The 27739-nt window shown below is 45.8% G+C and overlaps 1 protein-coding gene across 1 annotated transcript; it reads left to right on the forward strand.

Annotated features, from left to right (window-relative positions):
* Nucleotides 1-480: 480 nt before the first annotated feature.
* LOC119376745 (kinesin-like protein KIF20B) lies at nucleotides 481-27699 on the forward strand. Its single transcript, XM_037646480.2, has 8 exons — nucleotides 481-644; nucleotides 5294-5445; nucleotides 9623-9829; nucleotides 10896-11117; nucleotides 13869-14402; nucleotides 19136-19502; nucleotides 26036-26204; nucleotides 27558-27699. The coding sequence occupies exons 1-7, from the start codon at nucleotides 527-529 to the stop codon at nucleotides 26095-26097; spliced, it is 1662 nt and encodes a 553-aa protein (XP_037502408.2). The 5' UTR covers nucleotides 481-526; the 3' UTR covers nucleotides 26098-26204; nucleotides 27558-27699.
* The last annotated feature ends 40 nt before the right edge of the window (nucleotides 27700-27739 follow it).

Here is a 27739-nt window from a genome sequence, read left to right on the forward strand (position 1 = left end):
CATGAAGTGCACTTAGTTTCGATGATACTGACGTATGTATTAAACGTGAGGGTTGACGCTGCGTCACACCATGTTACCCTTTAAACGCCAGTGTTGTCGACGTGCCTGGTAAGCCCGCGATGTGCACACAGTATACACTTACAAAAACACGTCGATCCACTTTGTAACGCTTGGCTCAAAGCCATAAAATACGACATAGAAGTACTCGCTGACTGCTTCGCATGAAACAGATTACCACAACGCATGGGATCTGCCGAATATTTTGTATTTTCATTTGTTTGTTTGGTTGGTTGGTTGGTTGGTTGGTTGGTTGTTCTTGTTAGCATTCTGGCTTCGCGTTTGCTAGCTAGTGCACCCTCGTGTTCCATGCCCGCAAAGCTATGCGGATGGGCAAAGAAGCTTCCTCGTAAATATGTTGCCTCTTACGATATGCATAGGCAAGGACTGTGATGCTGGCCGGTACCGTGAAAACTTCATGCTGACGTACTTGAAATTCTACCTTGCAGCTTGTACACGCTCGCACGACATGGAAAGACATGCGAGACAATACAAGGATTCGGCAGAGTCTGCGCAGTCTGCCGCGAGCACGGATCTGCCACCAGTGGAGACGATTTGTAAGCAGTTGGATGACAACCTCGCTGCAAGTGAGTCTTCATTTTTGCTTCCGAAAGTTCAGTTGTACGAGCTTCGGTGCGCCTTGGTCTGCTTACCTCGTTCAAAGCATAACAATTAGTGTCAGTCAGGGGCGTAGCCAGAAACTTTTTTTTTCGGGGGGAGTTGGGGTTCAACGGAACCCCTTGATCTGAAGTGCGGGCTGGGCAGGCAGATTAGGTAAAGTGTCATTTGTGCTCTGTGTGCCATGGCAAAAAAATATTTCGGGGCTGGGGGGGGCTGGGGCCCGGACATTTTCTTTAATTGTGGAGGCAATCTGCTGCTTTGCCATGGTCATTGGTGGGGGAGGGGCTGTCCTGCTTTCTTGAGTTGTACCTGACTATAGTTATGTTCAATTGAAAATCTGTTGTGCAACATTGGCTAATGCACTTTAGGTCTTTAGAACTTCGCTTTCTATGCATAAACCATGCTTGACCCCAAGAAAGTGTTCTAGCCTATATCTCACCTGGATCGAGGTTATGAAGCCTCGTCATTGTGCTGGGTTTTTAAAGATGTATTTAGTTTTCTATGTCTACATCTTCCCCTCCACTTGCATTATAGATTCAAATGGTGCAGATGACAGAACAGCCTCTGCACAAGATTTTCAAGAACATGTGGGCATATCGCAAAGGGCTTGCAAATGTAGGCATATTGCTGAAAGAAAGAAATGTTTAAATTACCACTCAGCTTGCACAACTCAAGTTGTACACACCTTCTTTAAGTGACCTCCTAGATTGGTTGCCACATGCATCTGTCCGTGGCACACTAAAAGTGATGCGCTGGGACCTATGTCGTAGCTGCTAAATACCAGGTGCACATGTTGAGATTTGGGCACTGTTATAAGGCTAAGAAAATTACATGATCACCTGACCCTGCAGCTTTGTCAAGCTTACTTTACCTTAGCGTAATATCCATTTATTAACAGCGAAGCTGTTTAGAAATCATTCCTTGTATCTCGTATCACAATACTGTCATCATAAACAGGTATGTGCACAAAAATTAGTTAAATCCCACTACTCGCCACTGGTCCACTAAAAATGGAAGCCCAACAATGGCTGCGAAGCAACTCCCGCCTAACCATACGCAGCCACGGGTCGCCCGAAGATAAATCTCACTCCCGAGGAAGAAGCCGCATTCCGAGAAACGATGCTTGCCGCTATGCACGAACGTCAGCGGCAGCGCCGAGAAGCTCCGGAGTATAACACCAACGGAACAGAAGAGGCTGCAGTGGCAACAAGATCCCGAATACAGGAAGCACAAACGTGGCACATGCTGCTCATGCTGCTCATGTGTGTTCCCTGCAGCAAGATCCAGCCTACAGAGAAGCGGAGCAAGCCCGTGCCTCTACCGGTGGCGCCGGCGCCACCATCATCGGAGCATCTCGGTCCCTTTCAAAGAAGAGTCCTGCGAGTGGAGAACCGAGGACGATAAGGCAAAGCTGGAGACCAAACTTTCTACAACTTCGCTACAGCGAAGTTCAAACAAAGCTCAACCTCTCTACAGCCAAGTTCTGCCTAGATACAATAAATAAGCATGAGACCGATGAGCTTTGCTGTGTATCGGGCGTTGCGTGGCTTAGTGCAAGCTTTGAGCCATTTATTATTAATTCAGCTTAAGTGGAATTTGATGCCTTTGCCCTTTAATGAAATTAAGCTCAAGAACCATAGATTTTGTTTGGGTTAGGTAAATGCAACCTACCAGGCGCACAAAAGCAACCAAACAAATTTACAATCTGGTGTAAAGAGAGTTGTGCTTGTGATGTCGGTATTTGAACACTTGTGTAGGACGTTTGACGTTGAACTGATGTATAAAATTGCTGCCTTTGGCAGGGTTACTTTCTTTCTGTGGCTGCAATGTGAAAGTGGAACAGGATGCCAAAGTGCCCAGAATTCTGGTGGTTAAGGCACAATGGGAGCAAGTACTGCCTAAAGGGACCCTGAAACAGTTTCGACAATTTTGTACGAACACATTGAGCCGGTAGAGCATGTCCTAAGGATCATTTACAGACCGATTTAAGCTCTGTGCATAAACTGTGTAATTTATTACAAGGCTTTGAAGCTGCAAATCGCCACCGATCACAGCGGCTCAGCCAAACGCGTTTTCAAACCGCCCACTTCCAGTGCGCGTCGTATTGGAAGCGCGACGTCACACAGGCGGCTGATCTGATTGGATATGTCCAGTACACACGTCACTGAACCTCCTGTGGGCAGCGAGCATCGTCTGTCTGTGTTACAACGTACTCCGTGTTGACGTGAGCTGAGCGACAGTGTTTATCTCGAGGTTTCTTTTCTTGGACATAATTAATTTCCCTAGCCGTGTTGTGTGCCACATATCTAGCAGTTTCTAGCAATTGGTGACTTGTAAAGCTGCGACATCGTGCAATGTTCGTGAGCCATCTGGCGAGCGGAATTCCTTCAGCTCATCGCTGCAATGAGCGTCGCACTCTCGCTATCCGTTCAACGCCACGATCCACGTTTTTGTGGCTGTAACTTCACCCCTGAACACAACCACATTGCCCGAGTTTACGCTTATCGGTGATCGTTCTCGAATTATTTTTGTTTGTCCGCATGCTTTTGCAGATTGTCGCTGTACAGGAGAATAAAATAAGATCTGCTGGTAGTGTGGTGGCACCTGTCGGAGTAGATATCAACCACTCCACGAACTTAATCTTTGTTGGGCCTCAGAGATTGCGCGCAACCCGTCGGCGCACAATATCTGAGACCATGACTGGGTGAAGCTCAACCGTCGAGTGTGCTCATGAGAGCGCTGCGATTGCCGGCGATGTCAGGGTCTGTGAGTTGAAGTTGCAAGGCAGTGGTGAGGAGGAGGGTATAGATATAAATTCCGTAGCGGCCTTGGTAGACAGTGCGTCGCTTAATTTCTGGTGCGAATGATTTGGGGATGCCCCTGCCTAAACGCTGACAAAACTTCAAAAAACCGTTTCAGGGTCCCTTTAAAAGGTCTATTGTGCATGCCTACTAAATGGTTGCATCAGGTTGATTGGCACTCGTTAGAGTTAACTAGTCTGCTATGCATCGCATGCCAGTCTTCAATTTTGGGCTACTGCCTATTTTGTATTGAACCAAGCATCACTTGAATGTGGTCTCTTCGACTTGGCTACATTCTTTATTTCAATTCAGGCGGTGCAGCACTGACTTCATTCTGACAAATCAGTGTTCGGACGCGTGCACGCGGGGAGGCAGCTGAATTCGCAGCAAGTCCCAAACTGTCGGGTTTATTTCCCTCCTGTTTTACTCGTCCTCTCGCCACTGGTGGACTGGTTCTCATTTCTGTCGAGGTGCATGCCATCTCATGGCCGCTACAACAGCAATGACCACCTTTTGTTCCACTCTTTAATTTGATTATATGTAGGCACATTCAGGCAGTGCTTTTGGCTCGAAGCCACAGAAGCTGCTTTCGTTCTTTCTTTCTTTCTTTCTTTCTTTCTTTATTTATTTTTTGTTTGGTGGAGTTCAACATTGCCCATTTTGCTTTTAACAGTACATTTAACCAGAATGAGGGAGCAGCACTTGATGCTTATATCATTGTCCAGGTACATTGCTAAATTGTTCTAGTGCACTAACTTGCTTTTACTTTGTAAGTCTTTCTCGTGGGACACATTTTTGGCCAAATAGCATCCACTGCAAGCCTTTTGTTACCACTTGTAAGATGCAACTTAACAAGGGTCCATACTCTCTCCTTTGTTACATATGGATTTACCACTCTTAAAGGAGCACTGACAAAATTTCGAAGGCGAGATAACCCGTGTGATGGATTTATATGGACACACACGCATTATCTACGAAATATCAACGGATAATAATGCCTAGAACATATTTAAAATCGCGTTTAAAGAGCGCGTCGCCCTACTCCACGCGAAACGCGCCTTCGGTGTCCGAGTAAACAACCAACGGCCACCTGCGTCACGAGTTTGTGTTGGCTGCCACGATTGTTGCGGGCGCTCTCTCCCACTGACTCCTAGCTGACCTTTTCAATGGAAAGAAGGGGAGTCTTGCACGGGAGTACAAAGGCTGATGTCCTCGCCGCCTCCTCGGCAGTGCATCTTGGGGGGGGGTCACGCATATTTACAACGCCTCAGAGAGCATTGTAGCAGCACCAGGAAGCCTTCGTTGAAAAGAGTTGTCGATGTGGTGCTCATGTGCATGCGGTTTTGTGTGCTCACGTAGCCAGCTATGCTTACACAGCCACCACTCTGGGTCCTGCCTCCCTCGGCGCTCTCTGAAACCAAAACTGCAACTGGGCACTATAAAACAGTCTCCAAATAATTAATGGTTGCACGCTCGAGCAAACGAGCTTTCCAGCCGTGATAAGTGGGTCGTTAACTACTTATCGCAACAGAAAAAACTAGATGCAAAATTTTGGTGTCAGTGCCCCTTTAATCGCCCACAGGAAATTTCGGCTCATTTCTGGCTTTCTTCCTCTATTTTCGATAGTGTCACGAGGCATGCAGGTAACGCACTGCACTTGCACAATATGAACTTGTGAAGTACTGTGCGAGAACTGGTTCAGAATGTACATCCATATTAAAGAGGCTTATAATTTATTTCGGGAAAGACATTGTTGTCAGGGCAAACACAGTGTACTCTGAATTTTTGCATATAGTGGAAACTTTTGTTTTCAGGTTCGGCACTGAAGGTTTACCTGCGCATCAGGCCTCGAGTCGGGGGCCGGCCGTTCACAGACCCGGCATTTCAGCCTCTTGATGACAAAACTGTGGAGTCCACCACAGCTACTCTGGAACACAAACATCAAAAGCGATTTAGCTTTACAAAGGTGGGTTTCACAGCCAGTATCTGCACAATGCACAATATCATTTTGTATATTATAAAGTAACATGTTCATGAAGTTGCTAATTTTGAGTGATACAGTTCGCCAGTTGCAATTTTTCAAGTCTGGGAACTTGGACACAAATTCAAACTATTCTGGTCAGAGGCGGTGGTGTAAATCCAGAAAAATCTGAAGGCGGGACAAGAGTCTTGCCCTGGTGGCAATTTATTTTGATACATATTTGCTTTATTTTGATTATATAAAAATTATTGTTCTTCAAAATAAAATTTAAAACTGAGCGCGAGTCCACACCTCGTCAGTTTCATTGTTCTATTGGGTATTCTCAAAAACCATTCAAACAGCACTTAAAATTTCCCTGCCAGGGTTCGTAGTGGTCCTTGTATGCCGATATGACGATCTGAATTTCGATCTCATATTGCGGATGTCGAATTCGCTTGGCCATTGACATATTCTGCTGCGTGTAACCAGCCTAAAAGATAGTTTCACTGCTGCACTGTGAAACCACCTTGTTAGGGGAATCTGTGCCACTGAGAAACCACACTTCTGCATTTCGGTCATTTTTTTTTAACAGAATTTTAATACTTAACATATTTTACTGCTATATGGCATAATTGCCACTAAAGTTCGTGCATTCTAGTAAACGACTGTGAACTGCGCAAAGTTGGGAAAAGACATTCAATGAAGCCATAGCACTAAAAATGCAGGGACCAAGGAAGAGGAGACGACGTGAATGTAAAGATGTAACAAACCAACTAGCCCAAAAGTCTGTTCTCTCGGAAAAGGAAGACTCAAGAGAAGATGCACATCTGTTGCACCCCATGTGTTTTGTGAATCTTCTTTAGTGTTGACCTTTTCCTGATTCCGCACAGGTCAAAACTGTTTACTAGACACAAAGTAAGTTAGAAGTGCTGCCTGTGTTATGTTTGTGTTTCTTTCCTGTGTTTTTGTCATATTAGGAAGAATTATATCTATATATACACCACACACACACACATACACACACACACTCAATTAAGTTGAAAAAATTCTAAAGCTGGGGTTGATACCTCCTCCCTGCCCTCCATCTGGCTACACCTGCTGCTGTACTGGAACCAACAATGCCTCATCTTGATGGTGACGTCTAAAACGTTCGAATAACAAAGGGGTTGCATAGATCTGTTTCAATTGCACACTAACGCTATCTAACTTGCACGGGTCATAAAAAAAAGTTACTGATCAGACAATGGTGTTAAAGAAAAGCTGCGTCGATGGCATACATGATATCAAGACAAAGAAGAGGTTGGAATTAAAGGGACACTAAAGGAAAATATTAAGTCGACGTTGATTGTTGAAATAGCGGTCCAGAAACCTCGTAGTGCTACCCTTATGCCAAGGAAATGCTTATTTGAAATAAAATCACGTTTTAGTGGTCCGCATCGCGTTAGCGCACTTCAAATTACCCGCTGAAATCGGACTTCCATACGTCACTGCTGCCGTGCCCAACGTTGCCCGCCTTTACTGCGCGGCCGCCGACACTAGTAGCAGCAGAGCGAAAGTAGCAGGACCCACAGCAGCAACAATGGCCATTGAAGCCATCGAAGCTTGCCGCAATCGCCACAATGGATGTGGACGGAGAACTTGACAATGAGACATTGGCTCGTGACGCTGGGCTCCAATTCAGCGACTTGAGCCCCGATGAATGCGGTATGCTGCTGAGGGCTCGTATTGCCGGCGTCGTTGCGTACTACGATAGCAGCCTCGGCAGCGACTCTCCCGAGCCCGAAAGCAGCTAGGAAACCAGCAGTGCGGTGTTGGGAGATGAAGCTGTGGTGGACCTGCGACTTTCACGAGCGCGCAAAACACGCGCGGAAGTACGCGATCCCGAAACTACTACTGAGACGCGACCGCGTGAGCGAAGCAGGGCGCCGGGCGAAGCGCAGTTCGGCGAAAATGGAACCTTTGAACTACGCGCGTCGTTCCCATGGCAACGCCACAGAGGTTCTTTTTTTCATGAATCAAACGGAAACGAACAAACAGCATTTTATTACGTCTTTTGATGCACGGAAGGTTATTTTTTATTGCTGCTAGTTTGATTACTAGTGATTTATTGTAGGCATATTCTCATACGTCATCGGGATCACTTCGAAAATGTCCCACTCGTGGCACTCATCATGTGCTACATTGCTTAATTTCTCGGTAAGTAGGGCACTGCTGTTGATAATATTGCCGTTTTAGAAGTTGTCATACATTGAGCTTTCACTCTGACATAAATTGCTCTGACAACTATATACTGAGTAGACAAAAGCCACAAGCAGGGATGCAACAGCTGCGCCAATTGCGCCAATTTGATACAATTCCTTATTTTTGCCTTAAGCTGCGCCAAAACCGTTAAATGTTAAAATTGGGCCACGCTGCGCCAAAATGCCCGACCAGCTTAAAATTTTCTCAGTTGCGCAAATTTGAGCGAGAAATGGAGGCCGCGTTGGTCATCTGCACTGTGGGCATCGTCATCCAATACAGACGTGCAGACCCTAACCCCCCTCCCCGCGAAAGAAAAGAAAGTCTGTTTCACCGCAAGGACGAAGCAATGAACGCAATAGCAACAAATTGTAATGTTATACGAAGTGAGGCTGGCAGCAAACTCTTTTGTATCCGATCTCGCATAACTCTACAAAATGTTGGTGCTAGAGAATACGGCCGCTCCAGGGAAAGATGCTCTTTCTGCACAGTGCACGTCTTTGCATTGAGAGCGCAGCACGTAGGAGGATATACGAGCCGCCCGCTGATGGCTGCCGAGATAGCGCGCGCCCGCCGCCAGCTCGCAACCGCGCCCTTAGAAACAAAGTTCAAAGTTGCTGCTCGAGCGACAGCGCCCTCGCCGCCCCCCTCGCGTCTTTTCATGCTCGTTCAAGACGGGTGGAGCGTTTCCTCTATGCTTCGATGGCAGGCTTCCCGAGCGGAGTGGTGTTATCGCATGCGCCCTCAGAGCGACGGAGATGGGCTGGCTCGTTTTATATCTGCTTCAGCCGCGTTCGTCGCCCGCACTTGCGCGCTTTTACCGTGGTAGAACATACTATGCACAGGGATATGTTATCAATTTGGACTTTATAGGAGAGATGATGGCAAAACTCGTCGAGAGTGTCCATATAGTTGCTATCGCAATAGAAAAGGACAGTAGTTCTCAAATTTCCTGATGCTTGTTTTATTGCGTGCAGAACGCTTTTTAAGCCACTTTTGCCGCAGTACACTGGTTTCCTGTGGAAAAGCATACTGAGATTTAGAAGGGGCTATTAGTACTATAGCTGTGAGGGACACAGCACATTTTGTTCCTTAATTACTCATTTGTGCACGCGCCATGTAATTACGAGTACTAGTATGACCGCTGACATCTAAAAAATTATTGGCAATCATTTAGAGCTGCTGTGTATGGCGTTTCTACGGCCTTGAGAAACAATAGACAAAAGCGTATGCCAGTTTTCTTTTTTCGCTGCCCCCACTTGCTACTGCTTTACGAATCTCCCAAATTTTCAGGTTGCCAGGTTCGCAGGTCCACATTAGCATTTATAGTGCCTGTCGAATTATTTGACAGGTCCTGAAAATGCTAATGTGGACTTAGTCATTGTTCGCACTGTGGGGTGGCTAAACACACTGCTTCTATTGAAATAGTAATGTTCATGTGCACTGTGCACGAATTAGCTGATGTTGGATGGTTTTTACATATTTTTGTTTTCTTTTCTAAAAGTAAGCCTTCTTTATTATGCTGCTCCAAATTTGGGATTGCGGGCTAAAAAATTCAGGTTTTTTTTTTCGTAACCTGCTCCAAATTTGGATTCTTGTGCTCCAAAAGCAACATTTTGCTGCTCCAAAAATTGCTCCAAATCCTATTTCAGCTGTTGCACCCCTGTGCAAGCAACGGCTTAAGAAAAATGACAAGACACTCTGGAGCTTGCAGAAATGGATGAAAAGTTGGAGGGAAAGAAAGCTGGAGCAAGTGTGCGTGTGTGTGTGTGTGGTGTGTGTGTGTGTGTGCGTGTGCGTGCGTGCGTGCGTGCACGTGTATTCTTCATTAGGAGCTTGGAAGTCCTTAAAAACCCTTGATTTTTTTTTTTCAAAAGTCGCTATGAACCCTGCATGCAGTCTTGCACAGGCACTCATTAAGTTCTCATTCTCTCCATGTGGCCAGGTGTTTCCAGAGGGCAGCAGCCAGGAGCAGCTGTTTCAGGAGGCAGTGCAGGATCCTGTGGATGCCTTCATCAACGGAGCCAATGTGCTGCTCTTTGCATATGGCCCAACTAATGGAGGCAAAACTTACACAATGCAGGGCCCTCCTGCAGCACCAGGAGTTGTGCCTCGCACACTCGACAGACTGTTCAGGGTGCTTGGGCCTCAGGTTAGCAATCGCTCACTTTAAGTCTCTACTCGGCACTCTACCTTACACTAGAGAGGATCTCGAGGTATGAAGGCTTAAAGGGACTGACCACCGGCCAGATTTTATTTCGTGACACTGGTGGAAAGGCTGTGAATTGTAGTGACAGAATCTAGTTTTCTTTTCACCTTGATACTGCCTGAATGAGTCGTTTGGATTGCCTTATGTAGTCTGCTGTTGTTTAGGCACACCACAATTCGTGCTTATCTGTGCTTATTATGAATTAAAAGGGGCCGATACTGAGGAGCAGTGCTGCTTTCGGGGCAACTAGTATCGCGTCGAACCATGGTGCATGCATGTGGCATGCAAACGTGCACAGAAAACTGCAGTTTACAAACGCAAACCACTATAGCGGTCGCCTACCACTGTTTTCAGCATGGTGCATGTACTTCATCAGCTCGGCGGATTGAACCTTTCTAGTGTAGCCACTCCATGATTAGATATTCTTACTGCTATTACACGAAAGAAAATGGGTACCATGAAAATGGTTTGTCAGGCAAGTAATGTTGATGTTTTTGACTTGTCAAAGACTTGTTGAGACATTTGCTCCCTGCAGCATCCCTTCTTTTACCACAGCCTATGACTCTTGTCCTACTAGCCTTAGTTGGCAGCCACCAGAGCAGGCTGAGCATAAAATTACCAGTCTCGTCACGTCAGCTTTCAAGGTTTCTATTACAGCTACACGAAACTTGCTTTTCGTCACTTATCCCATCTGCTACTTCATAGTACCACCACTTGGCCCTTGTGCCTTAAGACCCTGCATATCACCATGATCATTGCAACTTGAATTGCCCATTACTGCAGCTGCAGGGCTGTTGTTTTAGTTCATCCATGCCAATAGTGCACTAAAGAAACTTCCTCTGTAGAATCCAGCCTCTTAAGTCATTTATAAATGCTGGCTGCAAATACTCTCGGCTGGTCAGAATCTGTAGCTCTCCACTACTGTCCCGAAGAGACAAATGCCCCATTGGTCCCTTAATTGGTATGTGACATTCTAAATCCCTGCTGCATTATACTTCTCTACACTCAGGTGTGCGAGGGGGCACCAGTGCGCCCCGACTGTTTTGACGACGTTGTCCTGCTCAACGCAGAAGAGGAGGCCTCTGCACTCTTGCAGAAAAGCAAATTGTTGGGTGAGAAGGGAGCCCGCAGTGCTGCAGATTTCAGCACTTTCCATCTGCCTGCAAGTGAAAGCGACGGATCGCTCTTCCTATCGCGCAGCAGTGACTACAGCTATGATGACAAAGCACAGGTACGTTATACTGCGGGGGTCTCGGTATTATATTTGCTTGAATGCAGGCTGACCCGATTCTAAAGGTGTATCCAGACGATGGACCGACCCGCGGGCGGCTGAGTCACGTGACAGTAAGAACACGAGTGGCCCGTCCGCTTGCACCATACACACGTGCAGTCCAAAACTGGAGGAATAAAGCCCGGACGATTGCAGTTCCAACTGCAAACGATGCTGTGTGCACGTCTCGAAAGACAAACTGCGTATTCGAAGAGCCGCCGGCGCACTCGGCTACCGAAAAAAGAAGAAAAAAAAACCTGTCTTGTTGACAACACCCCCTCCGAGCACGCGGCCCGCAGGCGGGGGGGGGACGGACGGTTCGTGAAAATGTTTTTGGCATTGTTGGCCCTCCCGATCCGCGGCCCAACTACGGACTCCCCCAACCGGAAGTGGGGGGTCACGTGACGGCGAGGCCGCGGGCCACAAGAGTGGCTTGGCCCGTCGTCTGGATCCACCATAAGCAGACTCCCTGAAGTCTGATAACAGAAAATAAGCTTGCTTCGAATGTAAGCCAAAAGAAAAGTGCAGCACTTGCAAACACAGACAGCATTTACAGTCATTCCCAGATATATCGAGCTGCTTAGATCATTCCAAATATAAAATATGCCTAACTGAAGCATGTATATAAGAATTCGGTGCGTCTTGGATAATAAAATGGTAACTTGCAAATTTGTTTCTTAAAGGCCTCGTTGTACACATTAAACTTTTATTAGTTTTTCAACCACGCCTTTTTGTGGAACACTCCTATTAGACTTGGAGGCCTTTTGCATTCTTGAAACAGCGTGGCAAACAGTTTTGATCACTAATGCCGTTAGTAATATGCTTCACTGCATATTTATGTATTAGAATAATCTGGAATAAGAACTGTGTGTAATAAAAGATTGGATGTTCCAAACCCATTTGAACAAAACGGGCAGGAGACCAGTTGTGGCGACACAATCATCAATCGCGATGTATCCTGAAGGGTCATATCTGTGGGAAGGACAGCATCGAAGGTCGGGCAGTCATCGTCGGTGGACTCGGCTGACACCTCGTCGATGCCATCGTCAGCTACTGCTGCATGCTCAGGCTTCACATGTAAACACGGTCACAACGGGGAAAAAGAGAATTCCGCAAGAAGAGACTGTGCCGACACAACACAAGGGAAAATGGCGTCGGGGGCGGAGGCGCAGTGGAGACAAGGAGGTTAAAAAAAAAATTTCTGGAGTGGAAGGTATCGCGGTGCCTTGCCAGCAAACGTGAAGCCAACTTTTGCCCACCAAAGAGCTCGGAAACATGCTCTTTTCTAGTGGTGCCTACTGAGAGATGGGATGGCATTGATCTGTTAGTGTAATTACTACGTTAATTTAAAATAAAAGATCGTTGTTGCTGACAAAAGTAACCCGTTGAGAGGAATATTGGCGATTTATCTCCAATAAATTTGCCATGACTTTGAGGCTTATTTACGAAAACTAGTAACACAGAGACACACTTGGAGCAGCATCTGACCCGTAAAAGTTGCCATATTAAACTAGTCTGGCATGTGGGGAAAACGCGCGTTCTTTCACGAAACGCTGATGGTTATCGTGCCCAACTAAGATGGCGGGCGCAGCGCCATCTTTGTGGTGGCAATGGCTTCACTCTTGGCGCAATAATCGCCATTCCAGCAATTTTTTTTAGCCTCCTTAAGTGGAGCAAAGAAAGAAGACTCTGACGTTTGGTGACACTGCGATCGCCCCCCACTAGTTGATGACGATGGCGATGTCACTCAGGTTTCGGTTTCGCTCCAGTGGTGCCAGCGCTGCTTTACCACACTTTTGTGTAGCGGCAGCAGTCAGCATTTTACCGAATTAAGTGGTGCAGAGCCCAATTCTGACGAATTAATGAAGGTTTGCTCCCATAAATTAACATGCACTTTGGCCGGGACCAATATAGCCGTCCGAATTATCAGAATTTCCGAATTAACGGGTGTCGAATTAACGAGCTTTTACTGTAGTACTGCTTGCTTGGGTTTCGGTTCCGGTGTTGCACCTTTTTGCTTATTTAAAATTATTGTCCACTTTGCAGAGTATTTCTACTTTCGGGCTCATGACAGGAGAGTCTTGGGAATGCAGAAGCACCATTACTTTGACATGGTCAAAAAATCGCTGGAGTTGGCCTTTAACCACGCCATTTCTCAAGCCTATTCTTTTATTTGCTATGGTACAATCCTCCTCTGCCACAGTGCCTCTCAACTTTCATTGCATAACAGATTTTTTGCGAGATCTGGTGGGGTGCCGTTTAGGGAATATGCTAATTTAGAGTGGTGAATTGCACTTCTAAAATGGCCTAATAATTAATGCGCTGTCTTCATGAGTGATGGCTTGATAAAATGGCAGCTCAGTGAAGATGGATTTGCTTCGGACTTGGCATGCTATGTTTTTCAAGACTTCACTTTTTGACAATGTGTGCTCAGTGTTTGGCAACATTATCATTTTACAGAAAAGAAATTCTTTTGAAAGCATGCAGACATCAAATAAATCGTAGTAACATTGCTATACAAAGAGGACACAATTTAGTGAAAGTACAATGAAATCCTGGATGTGATCTTGGCATCAAGTGTGTCCAAAATTGAAAAAGATGCCACTGCCACATACGTGAGATTCAAAAGCTTTCTTGTTGGAACCACTATAATAGGTGTTTGCTATGTCAATTGCTTTATGTAATGGTTGCATTGCACTGTTTTGTCTATAGGCGTTGCTGTGGCTCTCGTTCTACGAAATCTACAATGAGGGCATCTACGATCTGCTGCTCCCATCGCTTGAGGCAGCTTCGAAGAAAACAGGCGGCCAGCGGCGCACCATTCTGAAGCTTGGTGAAGACCGGGCCAAACGTTCATTTGTGCGGGGGCTCGTTGAAGTGCCTGTGCACTCGGCCGATGAAGCTCATCGACTGCTCTGCCTGGCGCGCAACAACCAGAGCTTCGCTGAGACGCAGCTGAACCGCAGCTCGAGCCGCAGCCACTGTGTCTTCACTGTGCGGCTCGTAAGTTCCACTGTGGACAGCCGCAACGGCAGCCAAAACTGGCACGTCAACACATTGATGCTCTGCGACCTGGCAGGTTCGGAGAGGCCGTCCAAAGCTGGCACCGATGGGTCGCGGCTTCGCGAAGCTGGCCGCATCAACACCTCTCTCATGGTTCTCAGCCGCTGCCTGGAAAGCCTACGTAACAAGAAGGACTCGTCAAAGAATGCTTGTGTGCCCTTCAGAGAAAGCAAGTTGACAAAGGTACAGTTGCATAGTAGGTCTGGTACAATGTAACCCAGGTTTTGTCCTCCATTACTTCAGTGATGCACTGTTTGACATCAAGCAACTTTGTCAGTTTTTGCTCTCAGAGCTACTTGTGTCGTGTTTTGGGGGGATTTTGGGGAAGTAACGACCAGTGTTAAGTCTGTGGCATTGCTTTTTCTCTTTGCACAGTCAAAATCAAAGGCTTATGCGAAGCATATGGACCTGCAGCAACTACATTGGAATATAATGGAACATTCTAACATATTTTTAGTATTTGTCAACTTGTGAAAAGTTCGTGTATAAATGCCAACAGTCGAGCAGTGTTGACGGTGTGCAATTTTGAAAAGTTTTTTTTTTTAAGTCTCCTGCAACATAACATGCTCCTACAAGTTACTTTTTCATAGTGCTCTTAAAACTAGGCTTTTCTTGTGCATATATGTATGCAAGTTGGGTTTTATTCTGGCATAGGATTGTGCGTGGTGTAGGGGAAAGCATATCACGAGATCATGGTCATGCAAAGGGAAATGTACTGCTAAGTGCGAGTAAACCCTGAAAATTGCAGTATATTTTTAAACACTGCTTTTGGTTCCTGTTATATCCTGACTCCTCAACACAGTATGAGCCTCTCGTCATGTGCTCACACAAGATATTGGGATGTTTCTATGGCCATTCCGCTCCGTGGCCCTGTTGGTGATGCACAAGTGGCCATTTTGAATGTTTTTTGGTAACACACAAGCAGCCATTTTGAAAATTTTGTTACCTGACGTCATTGCAGCTAGCCATGCTGCTGCATGAAGTCACCAGAATTACGTACTGCAGTCCGACGACATGCTAGTGTCGATGTCTCTAGATGTGTCATATGAAAATTGATTTTAAAAGCAAAATATATCTTATCAGCATTGACTGAGCTCCACGCTTGCTTGGAACAGTCTCTGTATACAGAAGATTTGAATGGGAGAGTAAACTCCCCTTCAAAAATTAGTGTCAGCACCCCTCGACGCTAAAGTGAACCACTAAAACCCTAGTTACACGGGCACGCTAACCTCGGTTACGACGAGCCTCAGTTCCTGCAAACCGTAGGTACTACCCAGTTAGACGGAAAGCCTAACGGCACTTATCCCACTAACCGTGGTTTCTCCAAGCTGAGGTTGACCACCTGTGTTAAGGAAGCCAACAAAATGGCGGCATTATTGTCAGCGGTCGAAGGCATCGTGGCTACAACTGCGGCCGAAATGTCTTCCTGGAAGTGCGTCAGCTGATCAGTCTCAATATCAGAGACATGGAAAATATTCTAGCAAAACAAACCACGCATGCCTCTATATTAAGCACGGTGATACCCATGGAGGAAAAACTAGGAGGAAGCGTCGTATGGCATTCTTGAAGCCCAGCCATAACAAATGCCTGCGCCTTCGGCCCACTTGCCGAAGAAGAGAAAAATAAAGATTGGTGGCACATGCTCGATGCACAAGCCCGGCACGCGCAGTTCGGTTGTGTATACATCACTGGTTCTTTTGTCTGTCACTACGCTGCGACCTCGTGAATACCAAAGATCTCTCTGTCCCCCTTCCACAAAGGCACTGAGGTGGGTCTCCCCATTCGTGGGCTGTACCCCAGCCGGGAGCATTGTTCACTGCCAGTGCCATTCGTGGTGGTTCTAGGAGCTGAGCGGGAGAGACGTGGGCGATGACTGACGTTATTGGCATACCCGTTTCCAGTGCATAAAATGTCGCCAAACATCACCCTCTCTAGTTACGGCGTGGCCGCTAGACCCGGCAGTTTGTGAAAAACTCTTTAAATTCATTATTTTCTGCTAGTTTATTCCTGAAATGAAGGTTGTCTCAATTTTTTGCACCCAATCTTTCAATTTGGCTGAAAATCTCGGCGGCGGAAATTTTGTTCAGTATTCCTTTAAAGGAGCACGACACAAAATTTCAAAGGCGAGATAACCGGTGGGATGGATTTGGGGGGACACACATGCATCATCTATGAAATATCAGCGGATAATATAGCCTAGAACATATTTAAAATCGCGTTTAAAGTGCGAGTTGCGCCACGGCACACGAAACAAGCTTTTGGTGTTCTTGTAAACAACCAACCACCACCTGCGTCATGAGCTGTGTTGGCTGCCACGATTGTTCCGGGCGCTCTCTTCCAGCAGACCCTTTTCAACGGAAAGAAGGGGAGACTTGCACGGCCGGTGTCCTCGCCTCGGCAGTGCATCTTGGGGGGGGTCACGCATATTTACAACGCCTCAGAGGGCATTGTAGCAGCACCCAGGAAGCCTTCGTTGAAAAGAGTTGTCGACGCGGTGCTCATGTGCACGCGGTTTTCTGTGCTCACGCAGCCAGCTATGTTTTCATGGCCACCGCTGTGGGTCCCGCCTCCCTCGGCGCTCTCTGAAACCGAAACTGCGACTGGGTGCTTTAAAGCAGTCTCCAAATAATTAACGATCGCGTGCTCGAGCAAACGAGCTTTTCCGCCGTGATAATTGGGTCGTTAACTACTTATCGCAACAGAAAAAAACAAGATGCAAAATTTTGGTGTCAGTGCTCCTTTAAAGGGCTCCTACACCACCCCAACACTTTTATGCATTACTAGTAAATGTGCTTATGCATTACTAGTAAATGTGCACAAGTGCTGCATGTTTTGATTTGCAATTTGCAGTGCTACATCGATCGTGCTTTATTATAATGGTTCTTTAATGTGTTTGTGCTCAGTGGGGAGACATTCAACACAACGGCGGATCGTCAGAGTGCGGCAACATATGCTGCACACTATAGTTGCTATTTGCGGGATGCTGGCACTATTGCACGGCAACAATAGAGTTCTCCAAGAACTTCTGTCTACCAAACTAGGCTTGTGCAAATAGTAAATTTTAGGTCCGAAGCGAATTCGAAGCGAATAGTGATTTGGTCGAAGCGAATTCGAATGGTTTATATCACATATTATAAAGAAAAATGAGCATATCTGTCATGACCCAACTAACCAGTGCAATATTTTTAAAGTTGAAACAAGGCATATGCATATGCCATTCTTTTTGGTTCAAAAGGAAGTGGAAGCAACTTTGAGTAGTAGCAGGATTTGACTTTCAGTAGAATGCAAGTGATAACCTGTAAAATATGTTACGTTTTAAAATTTACTATACTTAGAGCATATAGGCCTGTATAACAAGCTTCTAAACTTAAAAAATGATGAATCGATGTGAGGCTAATACAGTAAAACTTCGTTAATTCAAACTCGGGTTATTTCGAAATCGCACATATTAGGATTTCTGCGGCCCCGTATTTTGCAATGTAAATTTAATTAGATAATTTGAAGCGCCGGTCAGTACCAGCTCGCTTAATTCGAAAACTTTGGGTGCCATGTACCAATTCCCCAATCCCGATTTAGCCGCAAATCTGCAGAAACGATGGCCCTTAGGAGCCACAAGGCAATGCAATGTAGCGATACTAATGAGTGACAAGTGAAGCATCCCAGCCTCGCTGCTGCCAGCGCAAGGAAAAAAAAATCGCGCCATCTCCCGCTAAAGGGGACCATGAGGCGATGCAGGGGGTTGTATGTGTTGTGCTTTCCCCCGATGTCAGCGCTGAAGTCGCAGAGCGTACGAAGGTCACTTTGCTCGCTGCAGCGGCCGCGTTTGCGAAAGGAGCGCACTGTTCAAACAGAAATAAGCAACAATTGTGACAGTTCGCGCTCGTCTGTGTGCACCAGTTCATTCGTTTCGTGCGTCATGCTTTATGTTTGAGCAGTGTGCTTCAAGTGTCGAGCTGCGACGCATGATAGTTTGCGCTCGTCCTGTGTGTGTTCTTTTCGTGCGTCCTTTGCGCTTGAGCGACGCGCTGGAAATTTCGAGCTGCTTTCCGTTCTTCGCGTTACTTTTCAATTTGTTGCCATCGCATTCATTGCTTCGCCGTTGCGCCGAAACTATGACGTTTTTTTTTCTTGCGCTGGCAGCAGCGAGGCCCGCCGTTTCCTCGGTTTAGCGGCAAAATTCGGACCAGGCATTGCTGGAAGACATAACCGTTGTAGCCGCAAACTAGCAGTCACAGCAAACGACCACCTCTGATTACTTCCAGTAATTGAAGGTTCCTTGCATCCCGCTTTTTGTATGTTTGGTTAATTCAAAAACCCGCTCAATTAGATTTTTCACAGTGCCAGTGACTTTGAATTAACGAGGTTTTACTGTATGTTCATTTAATCTTGAAGCGGGGCTTTGCGGCAGTGCGGATTTCTCCTGGAAAGGTGTATTCACGGTATAGCACACCACTGCTGTGAAACCACCTTTACAGGGGGTTACATGCGGTTTATATGTGTCTATTCGTTCATTTCGAATACTTCGAAATTTCCTAAAATTTAAATTTGTTTCGAAGCGAATTCGAATACTGTAATATTCGTTCGAATATTCGAAATGCTCAAATATTCGCACAAGCCTAAGCAAAACGTTTTCTTGGGCTAGTTGGTTCATGACTTCTGTAGGAAAATTGTAGTGCAAAACGACACAAGGACCATCGCCAAACATCACCTTCTCTAGTTAGTGCCAGTCCCGTGTTCTTTGTTGGTTCTTGTGTTGTTTTGCGCTACTATTTTCCTACAGAGATACTAAAGTGATTTCATGTTTCACTTTAGTGTTACTTTCATGAGATGCTTCACATCCATTTTGTTTCATTCATTATGTACTATACTAGCCAGTTATATAGGATAGGCTGTTTTTCTTCTCTGGGTTTACGTAGGTGATGCAAGCCTACTTCACAACTGGCGGTCAAGTATCTCTGATTGTCAACATCTGCCCAGCCATGTCCATGCTGGAGGAGTCGCTGAACGCATTGAAGTTCTCGGCTGTTGCCATTGAAGTTGTGCCACAGCAGCTGGAACTGCGGCACACTCGCTGCAAAGAGGCAGTTCGTCGGCTGAGCGAGCGTTGGAGCCGTGCGGTGGAGGGTTTTGTGCCTCTGCACTTTCACCGATTCCAGCGGAAGACGTTGAAGCCGGAGCCTTGGATGCAGACGCAGCAGAAGAGCTGTTCGAGACTATCGAGGCACAACAGCGTGACCTGGATGCACTTGAACGCGAACTCAAGGACACCCGAAGCCAACTCGCGTGTGTATTCATTTAATTCATTGTGCTGCAGCTTCTTATCGTTTCAGCCATTGATGCTACACAGTCCTAGCAACAACAATCGGCTGAGCTACAGGGTCGATCCGTGAAGTAACGAACTGCGTCTGGTCAAAAAGCTTATCGATCATATTCGCACATAATTAATTTCTTCAAAATATAGTTTCCTTGCTAGTTTATACACCGCTTCCAACACGATTGCCACGCTGTGAAGGCCTCCTGAAAGTCCGCTACCAAGACTATTATCGGAGACTGTGACAGCCAGCTGGATGGCGGGAACACTGTTTCAGTGGTGGCCTTTCAGGCTTTTCTTGAGCGTTGGGAACGGGAAGAAGTCTGCTGGACTCGCATCAGGGCTATACCATGGCTGCACGAGCCCAAATGTGAGCCCCACAGGACTGTTTCGAGTTCCTAGAGCTTGCAAGAAGTTGGAAAGGTCAGTTTTGGCAGTGTTCCCGCCATCTAACTGGCTGTCAGTCTCAGATAGTGGTCTCGGTAGCGTCCTTTCAGGAAGCCTTTGCAGCGTGAGAATCATGTTGGAAATGGTGTATTGATGCCCGAGGAAATATTTAAAGGAAATAAATATGTACCAATCAAATTCATAAATTTTACTTACAAGACCCAGCTCCTTACTTACGGACAGACCCTGTATATATTCTTGCATGCACGGTTTTTCTAGGATGCTGCATTTGTTCCAAGCTCTTAGATTTCTTTAGGTGCAGTTGCTTTTGCACATATTGGTGCTTGATAATTACAGGCACTCATATCCCACATGTGCAAGGCAGTCTCCTGAATTCAATACAGAGGGGGCTAGGCACATCAGCAATGCAACATTATCTAAATATAAATGCATGCGTAGCACATAAACAGAATGCAAATAAATTGTTATATTTGCACTATTAATACTACCTTTATTACTGCTTTGTCACAATAAAAATAGTGAATACGAACGTAAGGTTAGCTACTTAATTCAGGAGCAATGAGGTTTGTCATGCAATGTATAAAGTGGCACGGATCCAGGATACTGTTCCAACAATATTGCGAGGCAGCTATTTCCATTCTCTAAAAGTTTTAGGATGAAATTGCTTCTAAATGGATAACAGTCTTACAGTCGAGAATAAAAACATTATGTGCATGATCAAGGCGATGCGATACGAATTTTAGAGGGGTGGTAAAGAGAGCAGAGAGTTTGACTGTGCTATATTACTTATGGAACAGGCGTCATGTGTACGTGACGCCAACAGGCAGAAAAGTGTTCACACTCGCTGCCATGGCTGCGATCGGCGCTGACTTACACTCCTAGGTTTAAACGGTCATATATACCCCAAAAAGGGGACGGGAGGATGACCGCCGCCGTAGCTCATTGGTAGAGCATCAGACGCGTTATTAGAAGGTCCACTTTACTTTGTTCACCTTTATATCCAATTTACTACAAATAACACCTCCTATACTTCCCTTGGCATTATTGTCTGTTAGTTCTCATAATATTGATTTAAGTTGGGTATGTTTCATTTCATGTGCTTAAAAGCTGTTAATGTACAAGCACGAACTTATCTGCAGAGTATGTTGAGGTATTCTCAATAATGGCTTCTCTTACATGTTGCGCAGAAGCGGCCGCCATGTGTTATCCCCATTAATGCAGTCTACACATTAGCGAGCACTCTGCAGCCAATTTTGCTTCAGGTGACCTGGAGTCTGTTATGTGTATGCAAAGTGCGTAAACTTCAGATTTATGATACTCTAAAGGATTCCCAAACTGGCTTCAGCAATGTGTTTTAAAGGTTCCACAAGCGGTTACAGTGAATGCAACATGATCCCATCCTTCCGTTAAAGGGACAGACAACTGCCCAGAATATGAAATGAGTTGACTCCACTGATGTAAAGATTGTCCATTGCACTGACTCAAACCAACCCTGTTTTTTTCGTGAGAGATGGATTTATATTTTTTTTCTTAGTTGAAAGTCGCGAAAAATGAGCTGTGGCGCCTCTGGCGGCAAAAACATGAATGATCCGATGAAGACGGCCACGTGACCGTGATTGCTGTACGCGGTCGACGATTTCTTTTGTTAGTATTGAAATATTTTTCGTTTCTTTATATTAAAAGGTATTACTCCATAATAATGTACATATAGGCCTGCGTTAGTAGTATGCATTAAAGTGGCACTGCCTTCATGTGACGTAATGATCCCATGCTTGTCAGCGCGTCTTGAGCATCTTTTCAGCGTGCTCATGGAACCGTGCATGCAGTTTCCAGGTCGCTAAGATTTTGGAGCGACATAGTTTACACTACGTCTCAGAAATGACGCGCGCTGCTACTCGGTGCGGCCGTGCATATGCACAGTTACGTTTTCGATTACTTGGCTTGGCTCATGCATCGAGAGAGTAACTACACCGGGACAAGCCATCCATGACACAGGTGCAGGCAACCTTGGGCGCAGGTGCACACAACGCTGTACAAATACCGGGAATGTGTATAAAGCCACACGTCTCATTGTAACAGCTTGCTATTTTCAAAATGGTTGGAAAGCTCAAAATAAAGGTGGTTAAGCATAGTTACAGTAACTCCTGCGAAAGCAGAACGACAGCTTTCACAAGGGCTAGCGGCATCGCTATCAATTCTCAGCGTTGCTGGAGCAAGCCTCCATGCGTGTTTGGAGCCTTTCAGATCGAAAAATACTGCTTATAAAATAACTACGTGCTTTTTGGATAAACCACTGCAGCTACAAACGCTACGAAGGGTGAGCTTCCTGTCGCGTCGTAAAAAACTTGGTCGAGAAAAGTCGGTTGTCGGTCCCTTTAACACATAATTTGTTGACTTGGAGAAGGAAATTAGCATTTCATTTTGGGTTGATCGAAGTCATCACACACTATACACTCATATCAGCAGTCTGTGAGCAGTGAGAGACCGTCATGGCAGTTATGTGAGGCCTTGTCATAATGCACACCTTGAAAATGCAGTTTGTAATGTGTGTGGGCATTGATCTTGAAATTCCACATGCAGAGAGCCACTTGTCTGCTTGTTCAAGTGTGCTCTTGTTGCTGACAAGGGACTATATTTGGCTGTTGAAACTACATTCTGTAATGAATGTGCAGTGCGCATTCCCGCATTGTTTCATGACCAGTCGGTGTTCACTTGAATGAATTTTTATACATTGCTGCTGAGATGTGCACAGAAGGCATCACTTGTTCTGGCTGCGAAACTCTAAAAGCATTTGGGCTTAGCTTTGCGAATGGTATATCAAAGGCCATTCTGCCACACTGTTGCTCTGAAGGAACAGCGGAGCCGGGCAGTTCCTTGTTTATTTTTATTTTTCTCCCTCTCTTTCATTCTTTCTCTTTTGTGTCTTTCTTGCTCTTTATCTTTTTGTCTGTCTCTGTACTCGTTCTCCCTCCTCCTCACTTCCCTTTCCCACCCCCTTGCTACACCATACTATACAATGCTCTAATATTATGCTTTGCTAGCGTGCCTGGATAACAGAGTGGTTACGATGCTAGCCCTTAATTTTTTTTCGCCAAGAAGTTTTTTTCTCTCTCTCTCTGGGTACTTGTTCTTCACCTATCAGAGTTATCAGAACTGTGCACCGGACAAATCGGTACCCGGTTCTGATGATGATGATGATGGTTTTCTGTCTTCAATTATGCCGGGCGGCTGGTGTAAACAGCTCCGCTGTTAAAACATGTTCTGTACGTTTGATACTTAGTTTGCATGAAGAGATCATTAACAGCATGTCATGCCTGAAGCAGTAGCCATATGGTCGACATGTACTCTCAGACGCGGAGCGCTGCCGGTATAAAATGATCACCTATTTATCGAAAGTATTCTGTGGGTTCCTCATCGAGAATGATCAACATTGGAAAAAAACATTCCAATGCACTGGTTGCGGTACTTGTTCAGGCGGACTTGGAAGTGTCCATGTCAATTGCACTGGTAGGCTTTGCATTCTGAAGGCTTGTACCATAGTCTCTCAATACTTTTTACTGGTCATGAAACTTCGGGCCAAGTTTGGTATAGGGACAGAGCCCCCCGCCAGGGGGCATTACTGCAGACAAGGGGGCTTTCATCGCGGCCACTTAAACGGTGTTTTTGGTGCATCAAGAGGTTGCCGTGGCGAAGACTCGTTCTGGTGGCTTCACGGACATATTTCCGTTGGTTTTTATAAAATACTGATCACCCATCGCGTATAGGCAGCGTACTCATACCTGCGCGGAGCGGCCATAAATGTCTGTTCGGTTGCAGCAGTGTTCTATTCCTTTCGTTTGTGGCGACATCGGCGTGCAGCCACACCTTGCACGCTGATTCAGCAAAAACTGCTTGGTCATGCCTTTTTGACATTTTTTTTTTCCTCGAGGCTGTAGCCGACGTCAGCTGAAGACCCGCAACCAACATTGCCAGTACACAGCCGTACGTACGACGGGCGAGAATCCCGCCTCTTCACCGAAAAATGTACTGGCACGCGCAACTTACGCGATGATACTTCTTAAATTCCTCTGAATATACATGACCGTTAAACGTTACTTTAGGGTGCATTTCCGTGTGCCACCGACGCTCGGCGTAGGAAATACCACGTTAGAGGGAAAAAAATTGTAGATTGCCCATGCGTCGCTAAGTTCTGTCTCGGGCAGACTGCACATACAAAACTCTGAAGTGAATATCGCAACAATATTGTAATAATACGAGCGAAAACCCTGATAACGCTCTTTTACACGCCTCGGTGGCTAAGCAGCTAAGGTGTGCTGCTAAGCATGCTTGGTGAAGCGGTCGCATTCCAGGGAGATGAGGCGCAAAAACATGTGTACTTAAATTTACAGGCACATTGAAGAGCCACATGAGGTAGTTTTTTTTTCTTTTTTCTTGCAAAATGTCTAAGGGCCCTCGCACTCTGCGAAGTGCCAAGCGATCGTATAATGTATTTTCCCAGCCATGCTCTACAGCAGCTTCTTTCACTTGGACGAAAATTGAACAGGGGTCTTGTGCAGCTGTTTGATCTACAGGAATATTCAATCCTTTCAGCACCTTATTAAAAGGTGAAAGCCAGTGGGCTTCATCTATTCTATATATTCATAACAAACAGTAAATTGCTGGCTATAAGCATTTTATTTGAAAACAGAAACTGAAGGCAAACAGTGAAGAACTTCGCAGCACAAACAGCTGTGAAAGTATTAAACTATAGAGTAAGGTTTAAGTTCAGCAGATATATTTTAGAGGATACGGAAACTAGGCATAGAACACTATCATGTAAACAGCACGCAGACAGTAAAATTCTCATGCAGGTGAGTCTTTTTTCGTGCAGCGTTCCTTTTGCCAGCTTCATCTGGCAGTCAAGTTGCTGCTGTGCACGGCAGAGCTGTATTTTAACTTTCTGCAGTTTCGAAGCGCTGCAGACAGCCTCCTCTGTTGGCAAGCTTTGTCCTCAGCCTTGTTTACCGTCGGCATACTTTCTGCACAATAAGGGGAAAAACACAAAGGTTTACGAAATCCATCAAGTTTGCTCAACTTGCGTTATAATCAGCGTGCCGAAGAACACAGAAGAGCAAGCCGCGTAAAACTGCAATATTTACCCTCCTTTACTGGATCCAATTCGTGGGAGCCTTCTACGCGGATCCTCTGCGCAGCATTTTCCCCACTGGAATCCTCCGAAGACTCCAGACTACGCTTTACCGGCTGCCTGTGTGGCAACTGCCGAGGTGCCGGCTTCTTTTTGGACAAATGAGCCGGGAGACCTTCAAAATCGAGGTATAGCGCCGGCCCTCAGCTTCGCTCTTTTGCGCAGCAACCTAACAACTGTGCCTTTTATAATGCATTCATCTTCACGAATAATGTTCTCGTTATAGAAATGTTTTTCGCATACTCGAACGTTTGTGAACTGAACGAGAATGTGCCCGTTTCTTTACGTGGTATTGCCCGCTTCCACTGCTCACGACTTTCAGGGTCGCTGGGGAACACAAACAACAATACTTTTTCAGTGGTTCTTCTATAGCCGAAGCGACAGTGCGGCACACAGCATGTATTTGTCATCGTTCGTGCAGCTTCCACTAACTGTTTGTTGCATACGAAAATGGTCACAGGCACACACAGCACTGCACACACGCGATAAATGACGCAAACAAAGCAAACGCAGCACGCCTTCGCCGCGCTGGCCTCGACGAGAACCTTGTTCGCCGGAGCGACCGTGTGGCATGCAGGACGTCTTCTGCATCGTTCGCCACGCTGCCGCTAACTATTTGTCACATTTTAATACGATAAGACTCGCAGAAAGCACCGCACACACGTGATACAGCACGACGCACAAAAACAAACTGACCACGCCGTCGCCTTGCTCACTGCTTCGACGAGTGCCACGAATGCCCCCCTAACACTGGTGGCGCCGCCCCGCAGTCAAAGTTGGCGACGCACAAAGCTCTCCCGTAGAGTGATGGGAAGTTTCGTGACCAGTAAAAAGTATTGAGGGACTATGCTTGTACTAACTGTTGCAGCAAATCGGTAGCATTTCGTGTTAAAGTGCACGATTATCTTGTAGCTGGGCACAGAAGATGGCTGCTGCAAACGAAGCTGAAGTCAACGACTATAAGGAGATGGTGAAAGACTTGGAGAGGTCGCTTCGCACACAGCGTGACCGTTCTGACCAGGAGATGGCCATTCGTGTCGAGAACGCCTGCGAGATCACTCGGCTTGAGATGTACCGCAAGGTGATTATGCCTAGAGTTTTTTCATAGCTCTTTGCATTATCCAAATGTCATAAACAGCTTGGATTTTCCAGTCTAGTGCACTGTAGAACTTTGTCATTTGCCTATAGTTGCAAGTATAAACGTCGTGGACGCACAACATGGCTCCAATATGGCGGCTTAGATGACATCAAGGCAGCACAATCACGTGGCGATTAACCTTCTTCAGTGTGATAGCTACGTCGGTGGAACGTTATTCAGCCTCTGTGCTTGAATGACGAAGGAGCCAGCATACGAGGTACTGATAACACAAACGTGACATAAAGAGTTCGCATCCTGCCATGTTGGTGCTCCAACCTGGCTGTTTCAGTGACCACATGGCAAGCCATCTATAGGCTGCATTTTTTTTTTATTAGCCTCATTTTTTTTTTTGTCTGCAAGCATCGTCGATATTGTAAGTGGAGGTTGCTCTTAATTAGAGGTTTTTGATGTTTCCTGTTCTGCAACACTTACCACTGCTGCCTGTTGCATATTTAGTTTCTTAACTGTCTTTGCAGTAAACTGAAAACGTTGCCTATGAAGTTTATAGCTTGCATTTTTGGTATGTTTCCACCTGAAGTCGTGTGGCCGATACAAGAGTGGATTGTGTAGGCGGGACTCTTACATTAACACTTTCTGGAAAGGTCTTCATTTTTTTTGCTTTTATTTTGCAAATAAATTAGTGTCCATATGGTGAGATTTTATCATCACCTGAATAGTGCTCTCCTGAGCATTGTTTCATTGGCAACTGAATTAAGAGAGTACTATCCAGAAAGTACTCGCTATTAGCATGGAAAAACAGATTAAGCAATATGAGACATTTTGACGATACTGAACTTGTCTGCACAAGCGCCACAAGATGCCTTGAATACAGTAGTCGTTTAGGCAGCTCAGTTTGAACATATTTGTTTCATCATGAAGCTGAGTGCTGAAATAGTGTGCATTTATATGGTCTGCTTGATTACTTCTTTCTGCTCAAGAGTCAACAGCTTGGCATGTGAGCACTTGTTCCATGGCCAATTCTTTGCAAATACCGCTGTTGCAGTTATTTTCTAGGATGTATGTCAATGCTTTTGTTCACGTTTTTGTTCCTTTTCAATATTCTAGCCCATATAGCCACTTAGCTGTTAGCACAAATGACCGGCTTCTTTGATCAGTGGCACAATCTAATTTGTTTCGGAATTATTCTTTGCAAAAACAGTGGCAAACGATTCTTGGACTGTCCTTCGTAATATTGTAAGTGTGATTCACTTTGTGTTCTGCACAGCTGAACCATTGAGGTGTCTGTGAATTGAATTGAATTGCATTGTCTCCTGCTTTGTTCATTTGTTTTCGTAGGCGGAGCGAGGCTCAACTATAGAACTTCTTGGACGCCTCGAGGATGCACAGTGCCAGATTGCTGATCTCAAGAAAGAGCTGGCTGAGCAGGCGACTGTGCAGCATGACTCGGTGGCTGAAGATTGCAGGCAAGGGTCGCCTTCTCACTGGCAATCCGTCCGTACCTCCATTCCAAGGCTTTT

Source organism: Rhipicephalus sanguineus, unplaced genomic scaffold (assembly GCF_013339695.2).
Source record: "Rhipicephalus sanguineus isolate Rsan-2018 unplaced genomic scaffold, BIME_Rsan_1.4 Seq216, whole genome shotgun sequence".
In the NCBI taxonomy this organism is placed as follows: domain Eukaryota; kingdom Metazoa; phylum Arthropoda; class Arachnida; order Ixodida; family Ixodidae; genus Rhipicephalus; species Rhipicephalus sanguineus.